At 37.9% G+C, this 15,782-nt stretch overlaps 1 protein-coding gene across 1 annotated transcript in view; it reads left to right on the top strand.

Annotated features, from left to right (window-relative positions):
• Positions 1 to 2,822: 2,822 nt before the first annotated feature.
• LOC145462391 (NADPH--cytochrome P450 reductase-like) overlaps positions 2,823 to 15,782 on the top strand; it is a 43,969-nt gene continuing 31,009 nt past the window's right edge. The window contains exons 1-6 of the mRNA XM_081445903.1: positions 2,823 to 3,051; positions 4,422 to 4,479; positions 5,265 to 5,393; positions 5,777 to 5,926; positions 6,542 to 6,666; positions 7,481 to 7,567. Coding sequence (XP_081302029.1) covers positions 2,903 to 3,051; positions 4,422 to 4,479; positions 5,265 to 5,393; positions 5,777 to 5,926; positions 6,542 to 6,666; positions 7,481 to 7,567 — 698 coding nt within the window. The 5' untranslated portion in view covers positions 2,823 to 2,902. The remainder of the gene's footprint in view (positions 3,052 to 4,421; positions 4,480 to 5,264; positions 5,394 to 5,776; positions 5,927 to 6,541; positions 6,667 to 7,480; positions 7,568 to 15,782) is intronic.

Here is a 15,782-nt window from a genome sequence, read left to right as displayed (position 1 = left end):
AATACAGAATCTGGTTCCAAGCAGCAAGTGAATTAAAGAGGAAAGAAAATATGAACAGGGACACTTCCTATGCTAAGCCATTGGCAATAAAAGTTAACTTATCCAGGAGCAACTTGTAACGCCAAAATGACTTATTGCCAAAACAAAGAGTTCAGTAAGGAAGGTTAAGACAAAGCTGGAAAGATCAATATCAGGTGATCTCTTATCATAACCAAACCCCTTGTTTTCTAATAATATCTGTCTTGAGAAACTGTAATAGCTTTACTGTCTCTAAGTTTGAAATGATAATCAGTTATTTTCTTTATACTTTATGCTTTTAATTTTCATCATAAATCTTATGTAAATAAAGATAGCTTTAACTATTATTTTACATTACGTTTAAACTGACCTACAAAGAAATATTCTAGAGAAAAGTGTCACAGAGGTTGTACTTGTAAACATGAACCCAAAGTCTGATTTCTCCCCAGTGCCATCCATCCCAGGTTCCCTGTTGCTTTTTGCATTGATGAGTTTATTATTGGCTTCAAGAGAAGGATAAGCGCACATTTTCAGCAAATAACAAAAAAAACACGCAAGATTGGGTTTTAAATGTTTAATTGACAGTACATTGACAATAAATAGACAGCTTTACATGGTCAGAAAACGGGCCTGCTTGGATGGTCTTGCAAAGGTAGTGGAAGATAGTAACCTACGATCAAATAAAACTCCCCTTATATTCACCAGTTGAAAATTGAAGTAAATGTTGACGTGACCTCCCTTCCCTCTTTGGTTTTTATTTCGCCCCTAACTCTTTTCAACACAAAATGTAAACTAAAAGATAAATTTCCTAATGAGATCTCGCACCAGGAACTCAATATGTATTTACCATTAAAAAAACTAATTCTCACAATTAAATGATTCAAATCCATCCACCTTTTAAGTCCCGTCCAAGCAGATACAATGCGGTAATGTACATGGAACTAATATCATAATTTATAAAACATTATATAGCTCATTTCCAGTATCAATGTATTGAATTGAGGTCTTCAGATTTTCACATAAAGAATTTTTTTTCAGCGCCCTCACCTGCACAAAGGAAAAATAAAATTTCTGAAGCATGTCAAACAAACTACAACAAACACTCTGCATAAAGCATTTTTGGATCCTGACATAAACAAAAGTTACAATATTGTTTAAGAATTAAAATAAATCAAACTTCAAATTCCTAAATTGTTGATCCAGTTGTGCCAATTTTGTAAACATCATAAGATCAGCAACAGGAACTCAAGGTGACCAGAGTTTGGAACTCAAGTTTTGTTATTTAAGCATACATGATCACAGCTGACAGTGAGGCCCCTTATTTGGTCATAGGTAACAAAGAAAGCCCTCCCCCCAGTGACCCTAGATGAGCTAACTTTCACACCATTTTGTTGAGAAAGCGAAACACAAGTCACCCTTAGCAACATAACCAGGGTAACACTGGTAGGCCTCATAACCTTTTTTCATCAAAATACTGGCCTACCTGGGGCAACTCATGGTATGAAGAAATCAAAATTAACTCACAAAACCCACAGTGATCAAATGACTGAAAGGAAGCCAAAGGAAGAAGGATAACTGAGCATTAGAATATGAAAAAAGGCTTAAGTAATCCTGGAGGGACAACTTCATTTCATATAAACACTTGATAAAGTTGCCTCAGAAGGATCTCATAGTGTTGTCTCCAGTACCCAAGACCATATAAATGGGGCCTTGTACTCTCTCCTCCGTAAAGGCTCCCAATGGGAAATTGAATATACTATGAACTACCAGCCTAAGGTTAAAGCAACACAAGATAGGCCTATGCAGAGGACAGAGGGCCTTGTATGCCATTATATTTAAAGAAAAGTCTTACAAGACTAGACTGCAAACCATGGGTAAAATGTAGACTGCAGGCTTTTTAAGAATATCATATTCCCATTTTCATTTATAGAGAGATCGAGCTAACCATACACTGGCTAATCTGAGCCGTATACTTCAGGCTAACAGGAGAACTAAACTCTCTATAAAGGAAATGGGAATACAATATTCTAAAAAAGTCTGCAGTCTTCATTTTTATCCTCTGTCTGCATTTTAAGGTGCAGTAGGTAGGCTTTAAGTCTTATTTAAATAATTAAATTTAGGTTCTTGTTTGTGAAAATTCTCATTTCCGTCATTGTGGATAATATTTCTGTTTGCTAGGCCTGTTGCAGAAAATGTGGAAAGGTTTTAGTTTTCTGAAAGAACACTCCGAGCTCGAGATCGCAGATATTTCATACTCAAATGGACTGATCATTTTTACTGCTCATTCTTCAAAATCATCTTCAATTACAATGTTTTCCTATACATATAAAATATTGTGTGACCAAGTTACACGTTTCTTTAGGCTACTGATCACGTAAAAAACGCAATTTTACAGGGCGAACAGTCAAAATTTTGCTCCACATATTTCCACCGCAGAGCGATGACTGTAACTCTTTAAATGCACTTAATGCGAGATTTTTCGGTCATAATTAAAATCTACTTACCTCTCAAGAAAGAAAAATGATAATCACTCCTTGAGATCCAAATACAGTACCATTTGAAGCTGGAATGATTGGAGAAATCCTCCTCAAAAAGTTGTATCAGCGAGAGGCGACGACGCCATTTTCGAAAATTTTGTGCATTTGCGCGCTTCTTTCGCCGTGACGTCATAATGGCCATGATCATAGGGTCAGCCAAATCTGACGTGTTCACCTCTCCCTCCTGATCATATATGATGTGGGTACTCATTTTAGTTACCGCTGATCTATATAGCGCTTGGTTCGTGGTGTCGCTTCTCGGTTCTTTTTTCGCCTGACTCGACTCTTTGCCTTGCTGTTTACAGTGGTGATGTAACGTACAAAACTTATATTTTCCGGTTTTAATCATGTCGACGACTTTAGTAGCAGAAAAATCCTTGGTAGGAACAATTGACATCGTATTGCTTGCTTCTTTCATCGGTGTTTTACTCTACTGGTTTTGTGGGCGAAAAAAGAAGACCGAGACTGCGGCTCTTACACAAAAACTGGTTTTGGCGTAAGTAAACTCTGACAAGTACATATGCTTAATTTTCACTCGAGGGTTATAAAGTCAAGTTGATAACCATTAGCTATCATATTTTAGATGCAGTAACGCTCAATCAAAGCTTGAAGTATGATGCATTGTATAGCTGTACGACAGACTGCGGACTACGTTTAGCTCTACAGCTCTGTAAATAGAGCTCCGGTTAACCTGAGTAATATTCACTCATGCTAGCCTGAATAACGCTAAGGTTAGCCTGTTTACGCTTAGCCCTTGATAATGGAAATGGGAATACAATATTACATGAGATAAAAATCTGCATTCTGTTGTCACTAAATGTCATACAGCACGCATTTTATTGCAGGGGCTTAAAATCGGTATATCATTTAATTATTCGAGGGTTCATGCCATGGCCGGCTTGCATAATGTTACACAAAAAGGGATTGACACTTGTTATGGAGAAATAAACTTCACTAAGATTGTCTCAAGGCAGAATTGTGTTGAAGTCTTGTGCACTTTTTTGCAAGCTGTGTCCATTTTAAAAGGGTTTTAACCCATTGACACCTGGAAGTTTTGCTGAAAATGCCTATTGTGGACATTTTCAGCCTGGATATGAGCAAAATTTAATAGCTGCAATCTACCCAAAAAGGTATTTCCAACATGACAGCATGTCTTTCTTTCCACTAGCATCACGTTTTATGACATTTTTGCTTGGGCATGGGTAAAAATCAAGATTGCAAGAGTCTTTCCAAGGCTTTTAGGTTTTCTTTTTCGCCTTTCCTTTTCTCCTTTCTTATCTTTTTGCTGCAGTGATTGACCTTCTACTGGGCTTGCTTCCAGTTCATGAATTCCCGAGAAAGCACTATTGAGACAGGCAATTCTTACCATGGAGTAGCCAAGTGTAGTTTAGGGAAATTTTGCTCCGAGTTTTTAACTCAAATTTCTGAGCATTTTCGGGCATATTGCGGGCTCTACTGACCCAGTCACTCTGATCTGGGTATCAGTGGAAAGATCTTTACTTGAGTATAGATGATACCAATTTTGGTCAAAGGTGGTTACGTCAGAAGTGGAACACTCAAGTGTGAGATATATCTTCTCAATCAAAACAAAAACTAAGGAGTAAAATCATCAAAATCTATGCTTATTAAGACTGGGTATCCAAACATCCTTCATGGTTGTGATTTTCTCTGTTTTAACTTGATGAATTTTTAATGAGTGTGAGAAGTGCATTGTAGTGGTCACAGAGCTCAAAAATATTGTCCGTCTACCTCGATAGTTCTTCTCAATCCCTCGTATTGTCACCTTTTTACCAGATAACCAGAAGTAGTAACATGGCTTTGAATGCAAACTTAAACATTAATGCTTGCTTATTTTTGTTTCAATAGGCCAACATCCAAAGTTTCCCAAGAGGACACAAGTTTCATTGGGAAAATGAAAAAATCTGTAAGTTAGGTTATTGAGGGAATGCAATCTATGCAGAAGGCTAGGTAGATTCCCTAGTAACTTTAACTCATATAACCATTGTGTTTGCATGCATTGCATTACAAGCACTTTCTCCCCTTCCTCTGATATGGAGAATGTTTTGGCTTCCATTGTTCAAGGACTGAAAAACCAACCACATAGAACTGATAACAACATCAAAGTGACATTTGCGCAGCCTGCTCTTATAATCATGATTGTGCCCCTCTTTTGGTAGCTTGAAATGGTTTTGGGAGTTTCAAATGGAAAGGGAAAAAAAAGGATACCTACTAAGAGGTTAATTAAATATCAAAAAGGGTCATTTTCAAAAAGTGTCTCAACTACTTTTGATGCCCATTGTAGGCTAGAAAGAAGATTCCCATTGATAACGTTCATCACAGCAAACTTTTACATGAAAATGCTTGCAGAGTTTATGACTAGCTCATTTATGACACTCAGCTAGGTGATTTGGCTCTTTAGCTCTTTAGTAAATATATGTTATAAAAAGGTAATAAAGTCGTAGTTGTTGTTGCCATTGAGTAGGACAAAACTATGCTTGGTATAGCCAAAAGTTCTTGGTGAGCTTGTTTTGCTGCCAGTGAATTTGCCTCTTTAATATAAGACACCACTTGTTCCTGCTGTTCCATCAATGATGATGGTGACGTGAAACATTTTCTCTGTAGTCTTTTTTAAGTTACTGTAGTATCTCTTCCAGACTGTTGGTAATTTTCTTCTGTTAAATTGAAGTTTTCGACCTGTTTCTTTTGCAGGGAAAGTCCATAGCAATATTCTATGGCTCTCAAACTGGGACAGCTGAAGAGTTTGCTGGTCGCCTGGCAAAGGATGCTCAACGTTATGGTTTGAAAGCTCTTGTGCTAGACCCAGAGGAGTGTGACATGGTAAATGAAGTTGTTTATAATAAGTTAAGGAGCTAGGACATAGACATGTATGAGAAGTTTTTAATAGCTGTATAGCTTTTTCTAAACTTGTTTTTAACATTCATGGCTATCCTAAGCAGCACTTCAAAGTAGAACAATATAACACTCAAATTGCTATCCAGTGGTGGTTCCTGCATTCTGAGGCATCAGTCTGCTAAGCAGTGATAAAAAGCTGACACACTCTCCCTGATATTCTCTTCAACATGATGTCACACAAAAATGGGCAATAGGACCTATCTCATTTTATCAAGTTTTAAATTTGTAATTTTCACAATCGTCTTATCTGTTTTTTCTGGCTTTTAGTAGGTGTTGAGGTGGTTCCTTTTGTTTGTTTGTCTGAACAGGAAGAGCTTACACGCATGGGGGAAGTTGAGAATGCAATGGCTATCTTTGTAGTTGCTACATATGGTGAAGGTGACCCCACTGATAATGCACAGGAGTTCTATGAATGGTTACAGAATGATAGAGATGACCTGGACTGTGTTAATTATACGGTAAGCATTATTATTATTATTATTAATAATAATATTATTACTGTTGGTAACACCTAGATGTTATGTAATTTGTTAGTATTGTGTTTTGTATCGCAATAAAACAATTTTGAAAGTCAAAAAAACAATTTGAGTTTTTGTTGATTTACAAGAATTTTTTAAAATTGTCACAGGTCATTCAATATTCAAACATTCAGTGTCCAAAACTGTCGTCTTACAGTCCAGGTTATAGTTTTGAATCATGGCAATTTTACATGAACATGTGCCTTTTTGAGCCTTCCTTTATTAAGAATTAGAATTACCAGTCTGAGACTGCTTACATGTACACAGCTACAAAAGGTGAAATTGAAAAGCAAGGAGAACAAAAATAGGTGTGATTTTTGACTATTCATCACATGCACCACTGGTTTGTTTTCCTTGCAGTTCATTTGCAACTGATTAGTGGCTTCATGTCATTGTATCTAAGTATAAGTTATAAGGGTCCAAAACTCTTGTTTCATGCCACTAAAGGTGGTTTCATTGCTCAAATATTAATAATCAATTAAGAGCCTTTGATCACATTACATCACATTGAATTAGATAATTTTGTTGTTGTTTTCTTATTTACTACTGCAATAGGTCTTTGGTCTAGGAAACAAGACATATGAACACTACAATGCAATGGGCAGATTCGTGGACAAACGACTTGAAGAGATGGGCGCAAAACGAGTATTTGAAAAAGGAGAGGGGGATGATGATGGAAAGTGAGTAGCAATAAGTCCACAACAAGTTTGGATTTATTTATCCTTTAAAGATAAGAAAACTAGTCCCTATTTTCCAATTCTAGGCTGTGGTCTAAGAAAAAATTATGAGGAACATAAAGGTTCCTTAGTGTGAAATCCTGGGTGCCCAGCCCTAGAGCTTACAGTATATGAAAGAAGTAAGTTTTTCCAGTCGCCCAAAGGCAAAAGTTAGTCACCTGTGGCACCTGGGCACGTCTAGAGCACAGCCCTGCAATTGCCTATAATTCACTCTGTTTGCCTCCCCCCCCCCCCCCCTCCCAAAAAAAAAAAATTTGCATAAACTATTGTTATGAAATGCTCTTGGGAGATTTGCATATTTCCAAAAGCATTTCACAACAATGGTTTATGCAAAATTTGGGGGGCAAACAGAGTGAATTATTGGCGATTTGAAAATAGAGAATTATACAGTCGTAAAAGCAACAATTTTGTGGGTTAAGCTACCTAAGGCAAAGTAGCACTCAGGCAAAACTGAAGTATCACATTTACTTTTTCAACATTTTGCTGCATCAAAAATGAAAAAAAAAAAAAAAACACACAATGATTAAGCTGATAACTCTTCTGACTCAGGCAAAATGATCCTTATTAAGTAAAAACATACTGTTCACTGATCAGCTCATTCTGCACAATCCTTTAGATAGATAGACACCTTTATTTAAAAGTAAAGATTTTAAAGTTAAAAAATTTCAGGGTAGCCCCTTCAGGGAGCTTACAAAGCATCTCTGCTATCTCTGCTTTGAGTCTCTGAACTTTAAATTTATATTAAAAATTTCTGTAGTTTGGAAGAGGACTTTGTAAGATGGAGAGAACAATTCTGGCCAGCAGTGTTAAGCAAATACAACATTGATATCAGAGAAATCAAGAGGCAAGTTCTGTGTAATAATTACTGAATTTCTATGTTGGGTGCCTGTGTTTATTTTATGTGACTGTAATGACTGTTACACATCGTACATGTTCATAACTTAACCTTAATCAGTTTTCAGATCAGGTCTGCAAACTTGATATTGTTCTTTACCTGTGGTTCCAGTCCATTATATTTGATATTTAGGGTAATGATCTGTAAAACCTGATTGGAAGCTTCTTTAGAATAAAATGTATACCATGTACTGGCTAACTTGTTTGCTCAAGTAGCAAGATAAGCAAAAATTCTTTGCACTGACCATGCTCTATTGTTCTATTTCAGCATATATATACTAAGTCATTTAGTTCTATTTTTGTGGGTACTGGCTAGAAGCCAGTAACTGTAATGTCAACAGGTGGGTAAGACAGTCCGTGACTTTTCGGAAGCTTTCGGAGAAATCTCATGAAGCAGGGCCCAAAATACCTCGAGATTTGCCCAGGTTCTTTTGATCGATTTTCGCCTTTAAAATGCGAGTTATAATGAAATAACTACTCTTAAGTACTGTTTAAAATTGGTTCTGTTTAATTTAATATGAAAAATGGCAAATTTACCAGCAGAAGCATAACGTTACTGAGCATTATGAATGACTACGATCTCTAACCGCTGACTGCATGTAGGACATTGCAAACTCGTTTTCCCACACTCTTTGAAGTGATGCGACTTGGCGAGTAGACAAGGTTTTCTATTTTTTTCGCTTATAACCAGGCACAGCTATCACTGAATGTGCTAAAATATTGTTCTCGAAGAATCTTTCAGGATTTTGAGCAGTTTCTGAAAGTTTTGATTGGAAATATGATTGTTACATGCCTTGACAGCAGCTATTGAACAAATAAAATGCACATTTGTAAATTGATGTTTATTTCATGTAAACTTTCATACTACCCTGAAATTAATGTAATGCTTGTTTTATTATAAATATTTGTTTCAGTTACAGACAGGATCGATTCTAAAATGCTCTGCTGGTTAAAAGCTATCTGAACCAGGTCGATAAGATCGTTCGCATAATTTCTTCATCCGAAAAGTCTGGATTCTTTCAGTATTAAATACTGACAGATCAGGAATGTTTGCTTCACTTTGTAACATGTTGGGTCTTTGGGTCCTGGCAATGGCATAGTTTATATTTTAGACATTACACGGTATGTCCAGGCTCAACAACTTTCTTTGAATGGGATGTTTTGTATTTCTTTCAGCAGCAATATATATATATCATTGCTCTTTATTCAGTTCTTTTACTATCTTTTCTTTCTAAAAATGAAGTCATCACTCCTAAATATATCAAGGGAAAATGCTCACAGATTGTATTCTGAACTCACCAAATGGGTGGAGATGTTGAGGGAGAGAGACTCCTTTCATAAAGAGTACCAAATCTGCACTACAGTCAATATCTACAAACAAACCCCTACAAGGAACTAAAAAGACTTGCATTCGCTTATTATATAATACCTTGAAAAACAAAATCACTGTAAATTGTACTCTTTTATGATCCCCTGTCAAATTTTCTTGAAAAAACTTTTCCACAAAAGTATTTTTCACAAATCGTTGATGCTATTATATTTTTAGCCGTGGGATTCTTCTATTTCCCATGATTGGTTAATGGTAATTAAGTGGCAGTCTCTCTAAAAGCGGTCCACTGCATTTATGGTCGGAAAAAAGTTTTCCCTCAAACTTTTCTCAGTGAACTATCTTGGGTCATAAGTAAATGCAAAGACTTAAGTTTTTGCAAATACGACAAAATATATTTTTTTAGAGCTCAAAACAATCATAACCGGAAAACGCCTAAATTTGAGCATTCCAAGAATGGAAAATTTCCTAAATTGATGAGTTAGCTGCTCAAAGACCACCAAACGTAACAAAAAATTGTTACTATCCCTACATTGAGTGATCCTTCAAGGGTAAGAAATGCACGTTACTTTTGATATATTTTGTTTTGGGGGATCCTGAAAATTTATCTATTACCACCCGTTTTATCACTTTCTGAAAACCGGCAAAAGTAGCTTGTCTTCACTGACGTTTATTTCCCAAGTCCAGACCCGGCCTCTCAAAACTCCAACTGAATTCTGCTAAACAAGAGTCAGGAAGCATATAAATATAAAAATACCTTGCACTTTTTATCTTCCTTTCCCACAGCGACTTCGAACTTTTTGTGCTTTGTGCGAATCTCACAGATCATTATGCAAATTAGGTTGTCACGCAAGTTCACATTCAAAACGCTATAGTATTGTTACATTTCACCTTAAGTCTAAAATAAAAACGATCACACAAAAATAAAAATTACGAACCGCTTAAGCAGCTGAAAGTGGTGACTTATTTGTTCTCTTGTACCGTGGCGTGATGAAATCATTGGGAAATGATGTGGCGGCTCCAAAGTATTATGCAAATTTGGTTGCCTGTAAAACTTGGTCTATATAATCAGGAAACTTTTGCATGTTTTTGCATCTAGCTTCTCTTCTATTGACGATTTAAAACAGAAATATGTGTAATTCAATATTTGCATGCACTTAGGCCCAGTTCAGACGTCGTGCTTCTGCCGTGCCGAACTAAATTTCAATTAGGTTCGACTGTAGCACGGCAGGAAAACAACTTTGATTCAGGCGTCGTGACAGAGTCGAACCAAATTCAGGATATACTGATGCCTTGTAACAATTCTCCTCCTAACTCCCCGTGGGAACACAGCCTCACCAAAAGACATTAATATAATTTATGGATTTTGTTTAGCGCAGCAGAAGCACAACATTTGAATCGCTGCCACGCCAGAGTCGTGAGGCACGGCAAGACTTGTGGAACTCCATTGCTTGCATTAAACAAATAAACAATAAACAAATTACAACATAGAAAGTGCTTTGTACAGATTTTTATTCACTCGTTTTCCAAAGTTTTGCAACTCGTGAATAAAAATCAGTACGTCATACTTTCCATGAAGTAATCTATATATATGTTGTGTTACATGTATATCATCAAAACGACATGTTTTTAGCGTCATTTCTCAAGAAAGAGATTGAAATGGATTTTAGGACAGCTAAGACACTTGAGGGTTATTTGGTGTTTTATCCGGCTGTAATGTGTTGAAAGCAGTTTCAGAGGTAATAGGGGCACTGCTCCATAGAGAAAAGGTCAAATTAGCTGCCCCTGAGAGGCATCTGAGTTCACATAGCTGTTAGGTCAGGACACACTCACCACAACACAACCCATTCTCATCCTTGTGTTGACTTTTTGATCATCCTGATTCTCGCTCTTCTGGAGTATAGTGAAACATATGAGAGTCATCTGAGTAATTTGGTTATGAAAACGTCATTAAATAAAGAAGTACTTACTTAGTTGTCACCAAGTCGATGCTCATTTTGAAGTGCTTTCCAAATGCATCGCAATCCCATTATAACCAAAGAGCAAGGAAAGTTTCAGTGTAAGATAATGAGTATTGCTAAAGCGAATACACACTGTACGAACCTGTTCACATTGGTTGACTTTGCAGTGTTTGGAGCAGATAAGGAGGTAAAATCTTTGTGGCTTGTGCAACGCAGCTGAGATTATGAAGGTCACGATGTTGTCGATTTCAATTACAGCATTCTGTAAAGATTTGATATCAATTTTCAAGTTTTAACATTGGCTAAATAGTGCGTTTCCCACTCCATGGAGTCATCACCTGATCGTGGTGGAGTGGTTTGCGTGCCCCAGTGACCCCTAGAGCTATGTCGGCAGGTGCCATGTGCACCTGGTAGGGTCACCCATGCCGAACAGGTCAAAGGGTAGGGGTCAGACGAAGAGGCTCCCTGGTCCTCCAGGTTGGGGGTTGGGCTGCGGGCTGATAACCCGCTCCTGTAAAAAACATATTATTACCAAAACCAGAAGCAGAATAATTTCAAATGATCTGGGGGACGTCGTGGTCACTCCTCACACCATGAGAGGATCGATGACGCATGGGGGTGAAAGCCAAATGGAGGCCCTTGGGCAGATGAGATCACCAGTCCACCCAAAGAATGTCATGAAGATAGGAAACTGGAACGTGAGAATGTTATACCAGAGTGGAAACATAGCACAGGCATCAAGAGAGATGAAGAAGAGAGGTATTGAAATCATGGGAATTAGTGAGACACATTGGACAGGACAAGGAAAAGCAGTACTGGAGGGGGGAGACACTATCATATACTCTGGCAGAGAAGATGACAACCACAGAGGCGGAGTAGGAATACTGATGACCAGATTCGCAGCAAGATCACTCATAGATTGGACACCAATAAGCGAAAGGATAATTACAGCCAGGTTCTATTCCAAGCATGTTAAGATGACGATTGTACATGTATATGCACCAATAGAGGATGCAGAAGAGTCTGTAAAGGACAAATTCTACGAGAGACTACAGGATGTGTTGAATAACAAAAAAGAACATGATATGCTGGTAATCACAGGTGATATGAACGCAAAGGTCGGTGAAGACAACCGAGGTTATGAGAGAATCATGGGTAGACAAGGCATTGGGAGAATGAACGACAATGGAGAAAGACTTTGCGAATTTTGTGATATGAATGAACTGATAATAACAGGAACGTGGTTTCCACATAGAGATATTCACAAAGCCACCTGGGTATCGCCAGATGGAAAAATGAGAAATCAAATAGACCATGTGCTGATAAACAAGAAGTTTCGTAACTCAGTAATTGACACCAGAGTCTATAGATCAGCAGACATTGGAAGCGATCACCATCTTGTATGCATGAAAGTGAAGCTAAGACTAAGAAAACAACAACCCAAAGAACAGGGAAGTATAAGGGCAAGGTATGACACCAACAAGTTGAAAGAAAAGAACGTTTTGGAAACCTTTATGATCACTTTGCAGAATAGATATCAGGCATTGGAAGAGGAGTCACCGGATGGAGAGGAGGAGGACGAGATAGAAAAGGAGTTTCATATAATGGAAGAAGCATACACGAAAACAGCAGATGAAGTATTAGGCGGTCCTAGGAAGAAAAGAAAGCCATGGATAACAGAAGAATCATGGGCGCTTATTGACCAAAGAAAAGAGATAGACAAGAAGATTCTAAGTACTCATTCAGAGAGGATCAAGAAACGACTAAGAACAGAATACAAGGAAAAGAGTAAAGAAGTTATGAAGAGCATAAGGAGTGATAAAAGGAAGTGGATGGATGGCATCGCAAGTGAGGCAGAGGATGCTGCAAGAAAACAAAAAATGAGAAAATTATACGGATTGACGAAAGTGCTATGCAATGAAAGACCTAAGAGCAGCACAGCCATCCTTGATAAGAGCGGTAATCTCGTGAGTGGAAAGAAAGAAATGCAGGCAAGATGAACAGAGCATTTTAGAGAAGTACTGAACAGAGAAGAACCAACAGATCCTATAACAATGGAAGATGAATGTGAGTTCGAGCTAGGCAAATTGATTGAAGAAATCGCGATCACTGAACCAACAATTGGCGAGATAAAAGTAGCAATTGAGCGTTTAAAGAATGGGAAATCTCCAGGCGTCGACTCCATCACGGCTGAATTGTTAAAGGCGCACAAGGAATTCTCGGCAACGAAAGTGCATCAGCTACTGGAGAAAGTATGGAAACATGAAAAGATCCCGGACAAATGGAAAAGAGGGTTGATCATCAAATTGCCAAAGAAGGGAAACCTCAAAGAATGTAAGAACTGGAGGGGAATTACTCTACTTTCAGTAGTCGGCAAAATACTTGGACGGATTGTGATTGATCGAATACAGAATGGAGTTGATATCAGACTGAGGAACAAGCAAGCAGGGTATAGAAAAGGCAGGGGAACAACAGAACAGATTTTCATATTAAGGAACATCATTGAACAAGCAAACGAGTGGCAGGCAAGCTTATATATTAACTTCATAGACTTTGAAAAAGCATTTGATTCCATCCACCGTGAAAGTCTATGGTTAATTATGCGGAAATATGGAATCCCGAACAAGATAGTAAGGATGGTAAAAGTGTTCTATGAAGACTTCAGTTGTGCTGTAGAAGATCAGGCAGAAGCATGTGAGTGGTTCAGCATCAAAACAGGCGTCAAGCAAGGATGCAATATGTCTGGATTTCTATTCTTGATAGCTATGGATTGGATTATGAGAAGGACTGTAGGAAAAGGAGAAAACAGAATCAGGTGGAACTTTACATCTAAACTCGATGATTTAGATTTTGCAGATGATGTGGCGCTTTTGTCTTCTACTAAACAGCATATACAGAACAAGACTACTAAAATGAATGAGGAAGCAAGACGGGTCGGGCTGAAAATCAACAAAGGAAAGACAAAGGTGATGAGGATCAACGGGAAGAGTCAGGAGAAGGTTGCAGTAGATGGGCAAGATATCGGCGAAACTGAGGAGTTTAATTATCTGGGGGCTACCATTTGTAAGGAGGGAGGAGGAATGAAAGATCTGAAAAACAGGCTGTCCAAGGCGAGAGGGACATTTGCCAGACTCAAAAGAATATGGAACTCAAGGAACATCATGAAGAGGACCAAGCTTAGACTGTTTAAAACCTTAGTTGTACCGGTGCTACTGTATGGATGTGAGACATGGAAGATGAACATGGGAGATGACCAACGAATAGATGTGTTTCACAACAAATGCCTCAGGAGGATTCTCAAAATAAAATGGCAAGATCACGTTACCGCTAGAGAGCTCCTTGAGAAGGCAGAGACGAAGTTCCTTAGTGAAGAGGTTAAGAGGAGAAGATGGAAGATGATAGGGCATGTCTTACGACAAAACAGAAACAGCCATACCAACATAGCCCTATCATGGACACCTGAAGGAAAAAGGAAGAGAGGAAGGCCTAAGACCACCTGGCGAAGAACAGTTGAGAGAGAGAGGAACAGCGCAGGATGGCGTACATGGGATGAGGCAAGAGCTGCTGCAGCCAACAGAGAAAATTGGAGGCATTCTGTGGAGGCCTTATGTGCCACGAGGCACAAAGAAGCTAAGTGAAGTGAAGTGAAATAGTGCGTTTCACTTTACAAACATCACTGGAAAATGGAAAGAAAGAATCAAAACACTAGAAAAGTTTTGCAAACTGACCGGTCTATAAACAGGACTAGTAGAAGTAATGGACTGTCACTAAATTAGCAAATATTCCAGCCACGTTTTCCTGACTTTTCCACATAGCGTCTGAGGATCACTGCTAATAATTCAGCAATGCTACCTATTTAAGCCGTTTCTGAGTTTTAGTTTTTGTTGGATCCCTGTATCTTAAACGTGGCATGATTAATTAAAACAACATGAGAGCATTTTGAATGAAAACAATCTGAATTAGCGTGACAACTAATTTGCATAATGAAGTGTGAAATTCGCACAAAGCACAGAAAGTTCAAAGTCACTGTGGGAAAGGAAGATAAAAAGCGCAAGGTATTTTTATATTTATATGCTTCCTAACCCTTGTTTAGCAGAATTCAGTTAGAGTTTTGAGCGGCCGGGTCTGGACTTGGGAAATAAGCGCCAGTGAAGACAAGCTACTTTTGCAGGTTTTCAGAAAGTGATATAACGGGCGGTAAAAGATAAATTTTCAGGATTCCCCAAAACAAAATATATCAAAAGTAACGTGCATTTCTTACCCTTGAAGGATCACTCAATGTAGGGATAGTAACAATTTTTTGTTACGTTTGGTGGTCTTTGAGCAGTGAGCTCGTCAATTTAGGCAATTTTCCGTCCTTAGAACGCTCAAATTTAGGCGTTTTCCGGTTATGATTGTTTTGAGCTCTAAAAAAATATATTTTGTTGTATTTGCAAAAACTTACGTCTTTGCATTTACTTATGACCCAAGATAGTTCACTGAAAAAAGTTTGAGGGAAAACTTTTTTCCGACCATAAATGCAGTGGACCGCTTTTAGAGAGACTGTCACTTAATACGGGTAAATTTTAAGGAAAATGTCTTGAAAACTACTAGAGCCCAGTCTGGCCATAAGCACTTGGTTGATCATTTTGGCTATTTTCACCTTGTTCAAGTACATTGTATTAAATACATGTATGATGGTAAAAGACTTATGCAAACAGTTATTAGAATTAAAACATGTTGGAAGATTTTTCAAAAGAGTGAAAAAAGTGGGTCATTTTACCCCCTCAAAACTGTAGTTCATGTAAATTAAGCCTCCTTAAAATCAAATATAGATGATGAAACTCTGTAGTTTAAAGTCGCTGATTGTCTATATATTAAAATAATTATGATGGACC

The sequence above is a fragment of the Orbicella franksi genome, chromosome 12, assembly GCF_964199315.1.
Source record: "Orbicella franksi chromosome 12, jaOrbFran1.1, whole genome shotgun sequence".
Taxonomy (NCBI): Eukaryota; Metazoa; Cnidaria; class Anthozoa; order Scleractinia; family Merulinidae; genus Orbicella; species Orbicella franksi.
This window is presented reverse-complemented; position numbering and strand designations above follow the sequence as displayed.